Genomic DNA, 14,140 nt, shown 5'->3' with positions numbered 1-14,140 from the left:
TGGACCAAAAGCAAATGTGTTTTTGCTTGAAAATATTTTTCTAATGTTCCTGATAGTACAGTTCATATTTGGAAGGATATGAGATTTGAAGGGTGTTTACTATCTTCTTGGAAATAAATGAATTTTTAAAAACAGATGAAGATATTTCTTGAAAAACCATGTAACAGGGAAGCAGTGGAAATGTGGAGGACAAGTTTAGGTAGCGTAACAGTAAATGACCTTCATGGCACTGAAAACCAGAATCACGGAACTCGGCCTTTCATTTTAGCTGCTATTTTATCACTAAAGAGTAATAGCTCAATTCAGTAACTGATGGGGTATTTTTAATTGATTGGTTCTAAAAATACTACATATATACAAACATACTACATACATACACCATCAAAGTCCATTTTCCATTTATTCAACACCTATTCACCTAAACAAGGACAGAGAATGAACTTCCCTTAGGACACTTAACTGTCAAAGCATGAGTTATGCCCTCACTGGTACGGAGGTTAGGGCAGAGAAAGAACTCAGGGGAGTTATGTTGAGTCAGAGGGAAAGTCATCCCAGTACAAATCACTTGACAAAAGTTGAGGAGTGGAACCAAAACAGCAACGTGTAAGGCAGCAGCAGGTTCACACGTTAGCCAGGAGAGGGGCTGTGTGATCATTCCTGTAATCCAGTGTCTGGGCCCTAAAACTAGTGCTGAACTGAGACTAGTCTGAAACTAGTGCTGTCTGGGGTCATTTGGGACAAGTAGGGAACACCTGGGCCCAGGTGCGGGTTGCATCTTCACTCCTAACACCTGTCAAGGACTACGGTTTTTTGGTTTTGTTTTGTTTTTTCCCTTCTTTCTTATTGAATATATAAGGACTTGCTGTAAGTCAAAAGGCAATAGAAAACACATACAACCCATTTTAATTACTTATTATTATTTTTTTAACTCTATCTGCCATTTCACTCCCCAAATGGCCACAATGGTTGGAGCCAACCAGATCTGAAGCCAGGAACCTCTTCCAGATCTCCCACATGGATGTTCAGGGTCCAAAGGATTTGAGCCTCTCTGTAGCTTTCCCAGGCCATAGGCAGGGAGCAGGATGGAAAATGGAGCAGCTGGGACATAAACCGGTGCCAACATGGGATCCCAGTGCTTGGAGGTAGAGGATTAGCTGACTGAACCATCGTGCTGGGCCCAACACACAACTCATTTTAAAGTTAAGAGGTGGGATGAATGATTCACGAAAGAATTTTTAAAATGAGTAAATACACCAACAAGGAAATGCAAATTGAAATAGTAAAGTACTGTTGGTAAAAAATGACACCAGTATAGCTTTTTTCAATGAAAAATTCACAAGTCTGATGAAAATACTAAATGTATATACCTTTCAATCATGAATTTCACTTCCAAAAATCCTTCCCAGAGAGTTAAATTCATATGTTAAAAAATCTCTTCATTAAAGATTTATTTTATCTTTTTTTATTGGAAAGGCAGATATACAGAGAGGAGAGACAGAGAGGAAGATCTTCCGTCTGATGATTCACTCCCCAGGTGGCCACAACAGCTGGAGCTGAGCCAATCTGAAGTCAGGAGCCTCTTCTGGGTCTCCCACGCGGGTGCAGGGTCCCAAAGCTTTGGGCCGTCCTCGACTGCTCTCCTGGGCCACAGGCAGGGAGCTGGATGGGAAGAGGGGCTGCCGGGATTAGAACCGGTGCCCATCTGGGATCCCGGGCGTTCAAGGTGAGGACCTTAACCACTGCGCCATCGCGCCGGACCCTATGCTTACTTTCAATGTCAAAATTTAAAGCCCCAACAGAGCTACATAAGCTGATATATTCAGGATTTCTGTACAAAGCCTTATTAAGACAGTTAAAGCCGAAACTCCCTCTTTCTCAGAAGCCTCAGTTAAATGATATAATGTTCAAAGTGTGAACTTAAACTGGAATACAGCAGGCCCTGGCTACCTGTGACTCCTGAGTGCTGAAAACAGGATCAGCCCTTATCAAGGTGCCCTGGAAACATGAAAAAAACCACTAGTTTTCCAACAATTAGCACCATAAACAGATTGCTGGGTCCAGTGCTGTGGCAAACCAGCTCCCTGCTACTAAGTCTAAGAAGGCAGTGGAAGGTGGCCTGAGTGCTTGGGAGACCCGGCAGGGGCTGCTGGCCCCAGCTTTGACATGCTCAGCCCCAAGCTCTGGTCTTTTGGGGAGTGAACCAGCAGATAGAAGGTCTCGCCCTCTCTCCTTCTCTTTCAGTAACTCCTTCAAATAAATAACAGTTTTTTAAAAATTTTTAAAGGGAATGCTAAACAGTTCATGCATAAAATTTTATGTTGTATGTTGAAATGACAAAATTTTTGTGGAATGGATTAAAGCATATTCTTAAAATTAATTTGTTCTCTTTTGTTTTGTTAATATGGCTAACTGAAAAGGTAAAATTACACACACGGCTTATATTAGAATCCAAGTCCAGTGAGATGCAATCAATTTTACCTCTTTGCCTCCATTTCCTGATCTGCAAAAGTGTCCTCATCTAATTAGCCTGACAAGACCAACTACACGCAGGGTTCTTGCATGAGTCAAACAATATATATATATTTTTCAAACACTGTACTTTTAAACAGCCCTTATACTAACACCTGGGACACACAAACTAGTCCAAAAACATCAGCTATGATCTGTGACCATTTGTTAATTTATAAACATTCACTTTAGAAAACATAATGGTTTTGAACGATGTTAAACTCTATAAGCAAAGTTAAATATGGTTCCTGCTGCTGTGCAGATACAATTGATTTCTGGAAAGTAAATGAAATGAAAGCAGATACCAGGGCAGGCAAGACCAGCTTCACAGGTGCAGGCAGGGACGGGGAGTAACGCCGAGCCTTCCTCACAGCGAACTTCTCAGTGGGCAGAGACTTCCCAGCAATTCTCTGCTTCAGGCCTTCCACCTGCCTGGGAAGAACCCCAGCCCCGAGAAGCGGTGTTAGAAACCCTGCTTGTTAAGCCTGTGGTTGTTAGGCCAGGCCCTCCCTGCTCATCAGCAGCACCTAGAACCTGCTGAAAATGTGAATATCCAGGCCCTTCCTCGGGGATCAGGCAGTCCGAGGGTGGAGCCCAGCCAAGTGGGAAGGATAAGCCTTGTGGATGTCTGTGATCCCGCTCAAGCCTGGGAACCACTGATGGACACATACGCCTTTCCATGGTACTCAGCTAATGGCGTCAATCTACCAAACGCAGCCCAGTCAATCCAGGCAATTGTCCAGTGTATCTGTTTACCTTGCGAGTATCCAGACAGAAGATGAGCAGAGGGCACACAGTTACATCTCCTGTTCCTGTTTGCATGCATGGCATGGACTCATTAAATAACAGGGCTCAAAATTAACAACAGGGTTGAGAAAACATTTCCCAAACACAGGTGAGTTTGGAAAGGATTCAGCTGATGACAAGCACTGCTGTGTTCACAAACTTCCTGTCGGAGCTCAGCAATTCCAACTATGGAATTCGCAGACACACAAAACTGAGGCAAGGAAGGAGAGAGAGGCTACATGCTCCTAGTCCCTTCCTGAGGAGTAATTTTATAAACGCAACAACACGTTGCTAAGAAAAAGCTTTGAGGAAATATCCACTTGCATCACTGACAGAAAGAATAATTTAAAAGAAAATAAAACACCACAAAGATAAAGCTAATGCTGGATTATTTCCTGTCATGGTTGGTGTTCTCCCAAAATCCATGTGCTGAAACCCAAATCTATGTGATGGCAGCAGGAAGCAGAGCCACTGGGAGGTAGTAATTGGGTCATGAGAGGGGACTGTCATGGACAGGATTAGTGACCCTTTGAAGAGAGCCTGCTCCTTCTTTCTCTGTTCTCCACCAAGCGTGGAAACAAGAGACCAGCCATCTGTAAACCAAGTGGGTCCTCACACAGGCACCTTGATCTGTGACTTCCCAGACTGCAGGTCAGTGAAAAACACATTTCTGCTCTTTAAGCCCCGGAGTCTGCAGCCTGAACTAAGACAGTTCTTGACATTTCTGTTACTACGCACTAGCTAACATATAATATGTATGTATAAAATGACCAGAGCAGCGGCATAACAAGCTAAAATGCCCCTGCAACTCTGGCATCCCACATGGGCACCAGCTCATATGACCACTTTCAGTCCAGCTCCATGCTAATGATCTGGGAAAGCGACAAAGGACAACACAAGTGCTTGGGTTCCTACCACCACACAGGAGACTGGAGGCTGCTGGCTTCAGCTGTTGCATTTGAGCAATGAAACAGAGGTGAATTCTCTCTCATCCCTTCCTCCCTTCCTGTTACTCTTTCTAATGTATAAATCTTTTTTTTTTCAAGATTTATTTATTTTTCTTGGAAAGGCAGATATACAGAGAGGAGGAGAGACAGTGAGAAAGATATTCCGTCCCATGATTCACTCCCCAAGTGAGCACAACAGCTGATGCTATGCCAATCCAAAGCCAGGAGCCAGGAACTTCTTCCAGGTCTCCCACACAGTGTAGAATCCCAAGGCTTTGGGCTGTCCTTGACTGCTTTCCCAGGCCAAAGGAGAGAGCTGGATGGGAAGTGGAGCTGCTGGGATTAGAACCAGCGCCCATATAGGATCTTGGCACGTTCAAGGTAAGGACGTTAGCCACTAGGCCATGCCACTGGGCCCTAAATCTTTTTTTTTAAATAGTGTTAAACAGGTTACTTCACAAGACAGTTTGTCAGAATCCTGGACATAGTATTAATAGCCAAGTAAACATTATACTGTTATATTATTTATATTGAGCAGATCACAAATTGCCCTTAAATCACATAAATAGCATACTTTAGTAATCTTACATGCTTAGAAACTGTGTTCAAAGCGTGGTAGTAAAGCCCTAAAAACACAAACTTTCTTCAAGACATAAATAAAACTATGTGTTCTCAAATCCCCCAGTCATATGAACACGCAAACTCTCCTAGAAAGATGACAGACTGACCCTGAACGCATTGAGCACCCACATGGAATAAGGAGCAGAGCTAAAGAAATACCAAACAAAGCACAGGACAACACTAAGTGATAACGCAGGAAAACAATGAGTTGGTGTTCCTTTTTGAGTCAGGGTCTTTGCTAGAGGGACTATGTCTCACCTGAACAAAGCCACCACATTCTCATTAGTGGTCACTACATCTTCCTCTGGAAGCATGCTCAAAATTGCTGCTTTCAGGAACACATACGTTGCCTTTAGAAAAAGAAGAAAAGACACTTGATATAGAATGTCCCTTAACAAACATTAAATGATCTACAAATCTTCCAGATATATAATCAACAGGCATCAAAGAAATCAAGGGAAATGAAGTCTTAGATTGCCTATTCTAAATGAGACCATCAGTCCACAACTAATTTTGATTATTTTCCTAATATACAACTATGTCATTCATGACTGAAAATGTAACATACTGAATCAAAGATCATTATTTTATTCAGTCCAACTTCTCACAAATGACTCCAAACTACTTTTGATGACCACAGAAATACCAGTCAGCAGGAGTATTGGAAAGTACACAAAAAAATGATCCAAACAACAGTATTATATAATTAATTGTTCATACATGTACATAGTTACACATGTGGTTTATCTTTGCAGTTAAAGCTTCCTTGTTGAAAAAAACTCTTTGGATAATTCTTTTTTTAAAAAGATTTCTTTTTTTCTATTGCAAAGTCAGATATACAGAGAGGAGGAGAGACAGAGAAGAAGATCCTCCGTCCAATGATTCACTTCCCAAGCAACCACAATGGCCGGTGCTGCTGATCCGAAGCCAGGAGCCAGGAACTTCCTCCAGGTCTCCCACATGGGCAAAGGGTCCCCAGGCTTTGGGTTGTCCTTGACTGCTTTCCCAGGCCACAAGCAGGGAGCTGGATGGGAAGTGGAGCCGCCCGGATTAGAACTGGCACCCACATGGGATCCCAGTGCGCCCAAGGCAAGGACTCCAGCCGCTAGGCCACCACACTGCAACCTGGACAGTTCTTAAAGCATACAATCCTGAGAAACATGTCTACAAGCACATCTGATGCAACTTTCTTCCCTTTGGGGATCTCTGCCTTGAGAAACAGTGTGAAAGGGATGCTACTGAAAAACCAGTCCACACGCAAACCACACTGGCCATCAGGAGATAGGCAGATGACCTTGTTGAAAGTATTGCATTTACCTTGGACCATTTACTCTCTTTGCAAAGCAGGTCTGAATAGTAATATGCCTGCATCCAGTTTTGTAGAAATACATTAATCCACATCAGCTCCCAGTAACAGAGATGGTGAAACTGTTTCCACTCTTCTTGAACTGAAATGCATTTTCGAAATATCTCTTCTGCCTATAAGTCAATTGCATAAAGCTGATCATCCAGATATTAGACAAGGAGATAATAACCTAATGAAAAAATACATAAAATACTTTGTACTCAAAGAATAAAATTATCTTATTAAATCATTCAATATGACAACATGTTCCTTTCCTTAGATGCAATGATACAACCAAGAGCTGCCTCTTTATTTAACTTTGTGGGGCATCCTTGGTACTTCCTAATGTGGGAGGGGGCAGTTCTCTCCAAGTAAGCTGTGAGTCCTTAAAGCAAAAGCTGACAATAATAACGTCCTAAATAACACTGGGAAAAAAAACTTGAAGATATAAGCACTGGACAGACTAGAAAAAAAATACCGCAACCTACCCAATTGATATCAGATTAACTAACCCTTCATCATACATTTATAAAAGCCTTTTAAATAACCTAAGCAGTAAAATTGATAAAATATATATATATATTTATATTTATATATCTGGCAAGAAAAGGAACAAATATATAAATGACAAGTATAAATACGAAAAATTTGTTAACTGTTCAATTTTAAAATTAAACAGTCATTTTTCAGCCAACCATAATATCCAGATTTGGCCAACAGAATTAGGAAAAAATAGTCTCACATCTTCACGGAATTTAAGTTGGGACACTCTGAAGTAAGGACAGCGACCTGGCTTGGATTGATTAATAGGCAAACATCTTTTGAGCCAGAAATTCAAATGGTCAGAATTTGTTACATATAGCAATACACCTTTGCACTACACACACTGATGCTTACAAAAGCACTGTTTCTATAGGGGCCTGGACCAACAGTGGACTTCTTTAATAAGTAGACTATATTTGTCCCATAAAACAAAATCCAGTCATAAAAAAAAAATAATGAAAAAACTTAAACATACTGACCTGGAGAGAGAGAGAGATCCAAGATGTATTGAAAACAGAAAAAAAAAAAAATTGCAGAAAAACATGTGGTTTCTTTTTTTTTTTTTTCATTTGTGTGGAAGGAAATTGTGACTATAGTTACAACAGAAGATACCTCCTTTGTCTTCTACTTCATGGAAGTAGAACTTAATAATCTGCTTTCATGTGGCACCCATGGGGAATACAGTGGGGCTGCATCTCCTATAGGTCTAGATTCCAAAATCAATGTGGAAAGCAGAAATCGATAGGATAAAGTTTTCTGAAAATTCCTTGCATAGCGCACACTATTAGTTTGGATATTCAACCCTGACTTGCCTCATATACTTTATATGTTATGTGCAGATAACATTCAGTATTCTATGCAAATTAAAAAGTTGACTTTCTAAACACACTACTTTCCACTTTGGTTTAGTCCATGTAGCTGAATTTATGTGTGTCAAAGGAGCGTGTGGCTCACGCCCAGCACACAGCTAAGTCCCCACCCCCGCACTGCCAACGGACACATTACCTCTTCAACATTCCCCTTCAGCAGCTCAATTCGGGCATGATAAAACAACATGAGTGAGCCCTGTGGAGAAAGGAAAAAGACACGCTGCTCAGCATCCGCGCGGGCCGAGTGGCTGCGGCTGAAACGTACGCTCGGAACGCGAGGCATACATCTGGAAACTGCTTCAGGAAGGGTGCAAGGAGACGCTCTGCTTCCACAACATTCACCTCTCCTGTACCTGGAAATGAAGAGCAAGCGCCTCAGTCCTCTTGCTCATGAGGCATCCTCACAGCTAACACTTCAGAGGGCACTGGCATCTCGCTCAAACCTGCCCACACAAGAGATGAGAACTAACACTACTCTTTTTCACAGCTGAGAAATAAAGGCAAATCTCACCTACGACTTCAGGGCTTTTCCAGAAAGCTCTAGGACAGACAAATGCTGAAGGATGCAGGTAGCTGCCCTAGCTTTCTAATGGGATTTTTTCGTTTTAACAACAAAATTGACTTCCATTGCCAAAAATTTAATTTACAGTAAAAGAGGAAGTCTAACTTGAATGTCAATTGTTTTACAGAAATTTCAGTTGAATGCAAATTAAAAGGTACCTAATGACAGGAACTATGTCAAATGACCTTATGGTAAGTGTGATTTTTTTTTTAATTCCCCCTGGTTTGGGTGAAGGAAAACCAACTTCCCATGAAGTGTAAAACAATGCAGATCTTACCGAGTATGAGGGAGATGTAAGTATGGAAAGCAAGGATGGTCAGGCAGCAGAGTGGGGACCGCATGCTTCCTCCTGAGGCACCTTCCCTTAGCTGCAGGAGGCCCAACTCCTGTGGGAATTCAGCGCATTTTAGGGAGAGGGCAAGGCCAAAAAGAATCTTGAACATGCTAATCCACATATCACCCTCCAGAAGGTGGGTTTATTGTAAGAGGTTACAATAAAACTAATGCCTAACTAGAAACAAAGTTCATATTTTTAACAAGTTTACTTTTATTTCTCTCAAAAGCAGAGAGAGAAAGAGAGAAAGAAGAGAGAGATAGGAAATATTTCATCTGGAACTCCATTCTACTACATCCAGGTGTGAGCCCAAGCTCCCTCGAGTTTTCCCTTATGATTGACAGGGACTCAAGTACTTGAACTATCATGTGTTGCCTCCCAGAATGCATAATCAGGAAACTGGATCACAGGCAGAGTGACAGAGCTCAACCCAGACATTCTGATACGGGCAGTGAGTATCCCAGGGAGCAGTTTAACCCTCCATGCCACAACACCTACCCCTCAAAACTTTACTGTGTAACGGATACAAGACAGTCTCACAAATCCCCTTCTATCATGTGACTCCAGGGGAGAGAACAAGGCAGTGCTCATCTCACAGAACTGCTGTATTTCTTTGATAAAAATGTTCAGTCATGGGGGAAGGTAAGAAGGCGGAACAGAGTGAGGACACATAAAGTGGCTGGAGGATTAGTGGAGGAGAAGCAAGAGGGTGCGAGCCCAGGAAATACAAGCCAGCAGGTCCACAGCGGAGGGGCAGAGGGACCTTTAAGGACCCTAGCTGAGGCTCAGCGAAGCAGCAGACAGCGGAGCCGCAACAGACACTCCAGTGGCAATCAGAGCTCCAGCTGGGGACAGGCGGGAAGGGAGCTCATTGGGAACACAAAAGGTGAAACAAACCATAGACTTGTGGGTCCTGGTGGCCGTTTTAATGTGCTCATAAGCCACAACAGAACAGCAGAGCCCTTGCAAACGGGTGTGGGAGAGGGGTGAAGTCTACAACCAAGCCTCCCAAAAAAACACCATGAGTACCACATCGGGTGTCATTTTGAATACTGTGACAAAGCCCCCCTCCCCCTAGGAGGGGGCTGTCAGATAACAGCAAGCTGTGCATGTGCTAAGCCTGGAAAAACACATATCCAGCTCAATGCATTACACTGGCGCCATTGGGAAAATAATACTAACTTGGCATCCCATGAGTTCTATCCAAAAAAGGGTCCAGGCTGACCCCAGAACTAGCTTCCAGCAAGTTCTGGCAAGAAGCAGAAAAAAAACTGATAATTCATGCGCGTAATTCATGCGCTGCTATCAGCGATGGGTGCCACTGACAGCACCGTGACCCAGTTTCAAGTCACATCTGGATTCTTCCTAGTCCCGGGTGCTACTGGAACTATAAATGGGAGAAAGGTTGAGCAGACAATGGTGCAGCCACAACACAGAATCACAGGGGGCAGAATGAGATGACCCACTGCCCTGGCTGCAGAGGCCACGGCAGGAGCACAGCTCAATTACCCAGAACTGAAACTCTAGCGGGAGTGGTGCAAGCAGCACAAACAAGAACCAGCGCTGAATGGGATCAGTAAAGCTGATCAGTGGACCTGTGGATGACACAGCTTAAAAATCAGTCCTGAGCAGAAGAGTCCAATCATCACAAATGAAATTGCCAAGGGCAAATAATGAGGTATATATAGCACAAAAAATGCATCTATGCATCCCCTACAAAGGATCAAAAGCATATCTCAATCTCAGAATTAACTAAGATATTGAGGAGCTGCCAAAGAATTTTTTTAAAAAATCATTAAAAGGCTCCCTAAAAACACCCAGAAGCAGATGCAGCAGTTCAAGGAATGTGTTACACAGGAAATAGCAGCGTGGAAACAGAGTCAAATCAAAATGAAGAGTTCAATAGTCCAAATTAAAATTCAATGGAAGTCTCAACTATTATTAAGAAAGAATTTCACAACTGGAAGACACTTCCTGCAAAAATGCTGAAACAGAGAGAAGAGTCTGAAGAGAAAAGGAGTCAAGTTAAGAAAATCCCACAGAATTAATCGACACCATCAAAAGACCAAATCTAAGGGTACTGGGAGTACCCGTAGGTACAGAAAGAGAAGTTCGTGACAAAAATGTACTCAATGAAATAATACATGAGATCTTCCCTGACAGGAACGAAGAAACGGAAAACCAAATACAGGAAGGGCAGAGAACCCCACATAGACTCGACCAGAAGTAATCCTCGCCACAACAAACCATAACCAAGCTCTCTTGGAAACAATAGAGATACCCACTGAAAGAGGAATGGATAAAGCAGCTGTGGCATAGCTAATCTGTGGAATACTACATAGCTGTTAAAACGGACGAAATCCTACCACTTGCAACAAAATGGTCCCATCTGGAGTCCATTAGGCTCAATGAAATAAGCCAATCCCCTGGGATACAGCCTATGTTCTCTGAGATAAGGCAACACTTATGCAAAATACAAAAGAAATATTTGTAAACAAGTATATACATATATTCTCCTTGCCTAGGGGCCATGCTAATCTGCTCTGTATTGTTCTAATCTTAACACACAGGCTGCTGAAGTGAGCACCACATATATTCTCACAGATGAAGTGTACATTGGAGACTAGCATGCCAGGAAGTGAAGATATGTCACAGTAGTCAACTCTACTCCCTAATGAAAGGAGGACTCCCAGTGAAATAGTTAAATATGCCTTGATAATATGACACTAGATTTTCTGTCTTTGTATGTTCTTACAATGCCATGGTGTAGTTAAACAGCATAATGTTAAACTTGTAACTGTTACTAAAGCACTATACTACTGTAATAATATAGGCAAAAATGGTGGTGGAAGCGGGGAGAAAGTGGGAGGAGAAAGGAAAAGGCAAGGGAAGAATCCCTATACCTACACAAATGTATCATGAAAATAACAAAAATAATTTTTAAAATATTCATTCATTGAAACATACTGAAGATCTACATGGGAGGCACTACGGTAGGTGTGAAAAAATACAGTTCTGTATCATCAAAAATCTTAGGACTAAACAGAGAATCTATTCCATGAATACAGAATCTTCTTAAAATATGGTGTGTGCCATAGGAAAGGTAAATAAATGACTGGAAGCTAAGAATGCTTCTGACTTGCTAGAGGAGTACCAGAAAGTGCCCTGTGGAGTAAAAGGCTTTTTTGTATCATACCTGATGGATGGAAAGGCTCTTGAGGGAGCATGGATTGGGAGGAGGCTGGTTGGGGAAGATATCTAAAATTGAGACCAGGATCTGCTTGAAGAACAAACTAAACTCCAGTTTATCAGTTTTGAGAAATGTAAAAACTGTGGGAAGTCAGGTACCAAACAATGGTTACAATCAGATCCTGGCTGCAGCTACTGAATCCACCTGTTACTGCAGGCCCTGAGGAGGCAGTGATGGATTCCTGTCGCCCATGTGGGAGAATCAGGGAATTCTTGGCTTCTAGGCTCAGCCTCGGTCCAGCTCCATTTAATGCAGCCATTTGAGGGGTGAACAAGCAGATAAAAGCTCACTCATGGGCTCGCCCTTTTTCTCTCTCTATGCCTCTCAAATAAATTTATTTAAATCTCGGGTTTAAGGAAAAGGAAAAAAAAAATCAGATCAAGGTTTCCATGTTAGAGTTCAGACTGCTCAAGAAGCAGTTTGGAGCCACAGAAAGAACAAGGTAGCAGATGAATGGTCAGGAAGAAGGACAGCCCTGAAAAGGAAATCCAAAAAAACAGAAACAGCATAAAATGATGGCCCTAAAGTATACAATGACTTAGGAAGAAAGGGGGCAGTGGAACAGACAGGAGAAAAAAACTACACATACTCTCATAGATTCGTCAGAATCTTCTTGATTAAGAGAGAACTATTCTCATACAGCACGCTATACAGTTAAGACAAAGCAAGAGCTGCCCAAAAATTTTATTACTGAAAAACAAATTACTCTCTTAGCTTTACAGTGAAACTTGTAAAAACATACGAAAATCCAAAATGCTGTAATTATGCCCTATCCATGCTGTTTTATTCGTCATAATCATAAAATATTAGACATAGGAACTTAGCTTCACTTTTTCATTGTATACATTCCTGGGATCATTAAAATGCTAAGACACTATGTTTCAATCACCAGGCTATAAGGATCCAGCAGAAACTAACATTATGAAAATATAATTTTTAACCCCAAAATTTAGCTAAGATGAAAGGTTTAAATTTTCAACAGAAGTCGAACAATCTGATCCCAGACTTTGGCTCCTGTCCTGCTGACAAACTATCAATGATTCCAAGGACATGGGGCATTGCTTCCATATTTAGTCCATGTTTTCTATTCCTGCTACATTAAGGTAAAATTAAATATGCACCTTGTTTCCAGAAAATCCAATAAATTCTAGCAGTCTGATAATCCTTGCTGGTAAAAGGGACAGCATCTGTGAGAAAAAAGAAAATCCACATGCATTTATGTGTTAGTGTTTCTAAATGCAGACAAATGCTAAACTCTACACAGCACTCCAGCAATATGAAAAAGAAACAAACTTAAGCCAATTGATACACAATCATCACATATTGTAGTCATTTTTTTGAATTTTGCTAAATAAAACAAAAAGTTCTTTAAAAAAAAAACCCTCTTTTTTTTTTTAAACAATGGTAAAAAAAGAATTAGCTTTTCCTAGATTCTCTAAGGAACATTCATGAGGAAATGAGGGAGAGATGGGAGGTAATCCCTGGGTACCCACTTCCACATCAAGTTTCTTCTAGCTTCTATTAAAACACAAAAAAAATCTGTCATATTCTATGTGATGTGCAGGCACCAGTACAAGGAAAAAGTCCCTTTCAGGGGAATTCCTGATGGAGGGTGGGACTGGAACATTGTCCCTGTGAGCAGAACCTTGGGCATGCTACCTGTTCCACTCCTTACATGGAAGGAGAAGTGGCCAAGTGTGCAACAGCATGCCCACTCATGGAGCACGGCCCAGGGTCAGGCAGATGGTCAGGTGCATGGGAGGAACATGAGTGACAAAATGAGCATTAGAAGTCTGGGGAGAGATATGCAGACAGAGGTCCCTGAATGGAAAGAATATGTGAAGATATTTGGGTCCCGTGTGAGTGCTAATCTAAGAGTGACTACCAGAGGAAGGCTGGGATTCCCAAGTGGGCGGGCCACCCAGTCTATGCATGCCAGTCACTCAGCCTCCTCAGATACCCACTCACACCACAGGTGCATGACAATAGTGGCCATGGGAGCATAAGCACTTGTACGTGGTTCTCTTTTTCACTTTATTTTCTCACTATGCCAGTCCAACCTAAACAAGACATCAAAATCCCATTAAACAACAGATTCCCAATCCAACTCTATCTCTAGAGATCACCAAACATCATTCCCTAGTTTTTATGGTTTCTTCACCTGTTCCAACCTCTGAGTCCCCATTGTCTTAGCAACGATATTTCTGCCATGGAAATGGAACTAGATTCCAAGTTCCTGATTACTGGAAACCTTTTTAGTCTGTTCAGATTGCAATGTAGTTCACTTATATTGTACAAGCCAGGGCTTCTCTGAGCATGTGCATAACTTACACATAGCCAAAACTTACAGGGAGATCACAACACACACACACACA

At 41.8% G+C, this 14,140-nt stretch overlaps 1 protein-coding gene and 1 non-coding gene across 3 annotated transcripts in view; both read right to left on the bottom strand.

The window, feature by feature from the left end:
* TTC39B (tetratricopeptide repeat domain 39B) overlaps positions 1-14,140 on the bottom strand; it is a 112,650-nt gene that overhangs the window by 19,102 nt on the left and 79,408 nt on the right. For both annotated transcript variants that reach the window (XM_040963497.1, XM_040963498.1), the window contains exons 10-16: positions 12,887-12,952; positions 8,459-8,567; positions 7,905-7,972; positions 7,756-7,815; positions 6,180-6,341; positions 5,121-5,212; positions 2,814-2,940 (exon numbers count right to left, since the gene is read on the bottom strand). In XM_040963497.1, coding sequence (XP_040819431.1) covers positions 2,814-2,940; positions 5,121-5,212; positions 6,180-6,341; positions 7,756-7,815; positions 7,905-7,972; positions 8,459-8,567; positions 12,887-12,952 — 684 coding nt within the window. The remainder of the gene's footprint in view (positions 1-2,813; positions 2,941-5,120; positions 5,213-6,179; positions 6,342-7,755; positions 7,816-7,904; positions 7,973-8,458; positions 8,568-12,886; positions 12,953-14,140) is intronic.
* LOC121145147 lies at positions 10,996-11,102 on the bottom strand. The gene has a single exon (XR_005881945.1). It is a non-coding gene; the product is annotated as a U6 spliceosomal RNA (small nuclear RNA).

The sequence above is a fragment of the Ochotona curzoniae genome, unplaced genomic scaffold (genome assembly GCF_017591425.1).
Source record: "Ochotona curzoniae isolate NIBS_2020 unplaced genomic scaffold, NIBS_Ocur_1.0 scaffold_3208, whole genome shotgun sequence".
Lineage (NCBI taxonomy): Eukaryota > Metazoa > Chordata > Mammalia > Lagomorpha > Ochotonidae > Ochotona > Ochotona curzoniae.
Note: the sequence above shows the minus strand (reverse complement) of the source record. Positions and strands in the feature narration are given on the sequence as shown.